This window comes from Penaeus monodon, chromosome 24 (genome assembly GCF_015228065.2).
Source record: "Penaeus monodon isolate SGIC_2016 chromosome 24, NSTDA_Pmon_1, whole genome shotgun sequence".
NCBI lineage: Eukaryota > Metazoa > Arthropoda > Malacostraca > Decapoda > Penaeidae > Penaeus > Penaeus monodon.
The window spans coordinates 27,285,497-27,285,890 of NC_051409.1; the positions used below are offsets into that span (position 1 = coordinate 27,285,497).

At 54.3% G+C, this 394-nt stretch overlaps 1 protein-coding gene across 1 annotated transcript in view; it reads left to right on the plus strand.

Annotated features, from left to right (window-relative positions):
- LOC119588702 overlaps positions 1-394 on the plus strand; it is a 103,718-nt gene that overhangs the window by 54,898 nt on the left and 48,426 nt on the right. Inside the window, 1 exon segment of the mRNA XM_037937340.1 lies at positions 115-357. Within this exon segment, the coding sequence (XP_037793268.1) occupies positions 115-357 (243 nt within the window).

The following is a 394-nucleotide window of genomic DNA, read 5'->3' on the forward strand; positions in this document are numbered from 1 at the left end:
TGGGTATAGTGGGGTATGGCCTTGATCTAATACGTATGCTGATGTGCATAAGCACATTCAACACATACCCCCATGGAACTCAAAATAAACTGTTCTCTCCGTCCTCCCCGCCCCAGGTACATCAAAATGTCATCGCCTTACCTCAACAACATGATCATCGTCGGCTGCATCCTCACGTACACGTCCGTCATCCTCCTGGGGCTGGACTCCGAGCTCACGAGCGAGACCAGCTTCCCCTACATCTGCACGGCGAGGGCGTGGGTGCTCATGGCCGGATTCACGCTGGCTTTCGGCTCCATGTTCTCCAAGACGTGGCGCGTGCACTCCATCTTCGCCGACATCCAGCTGAACAAAAAAGTGGGTTGAGTGCGTGTGTTGTGCTGGGTGTATGTGT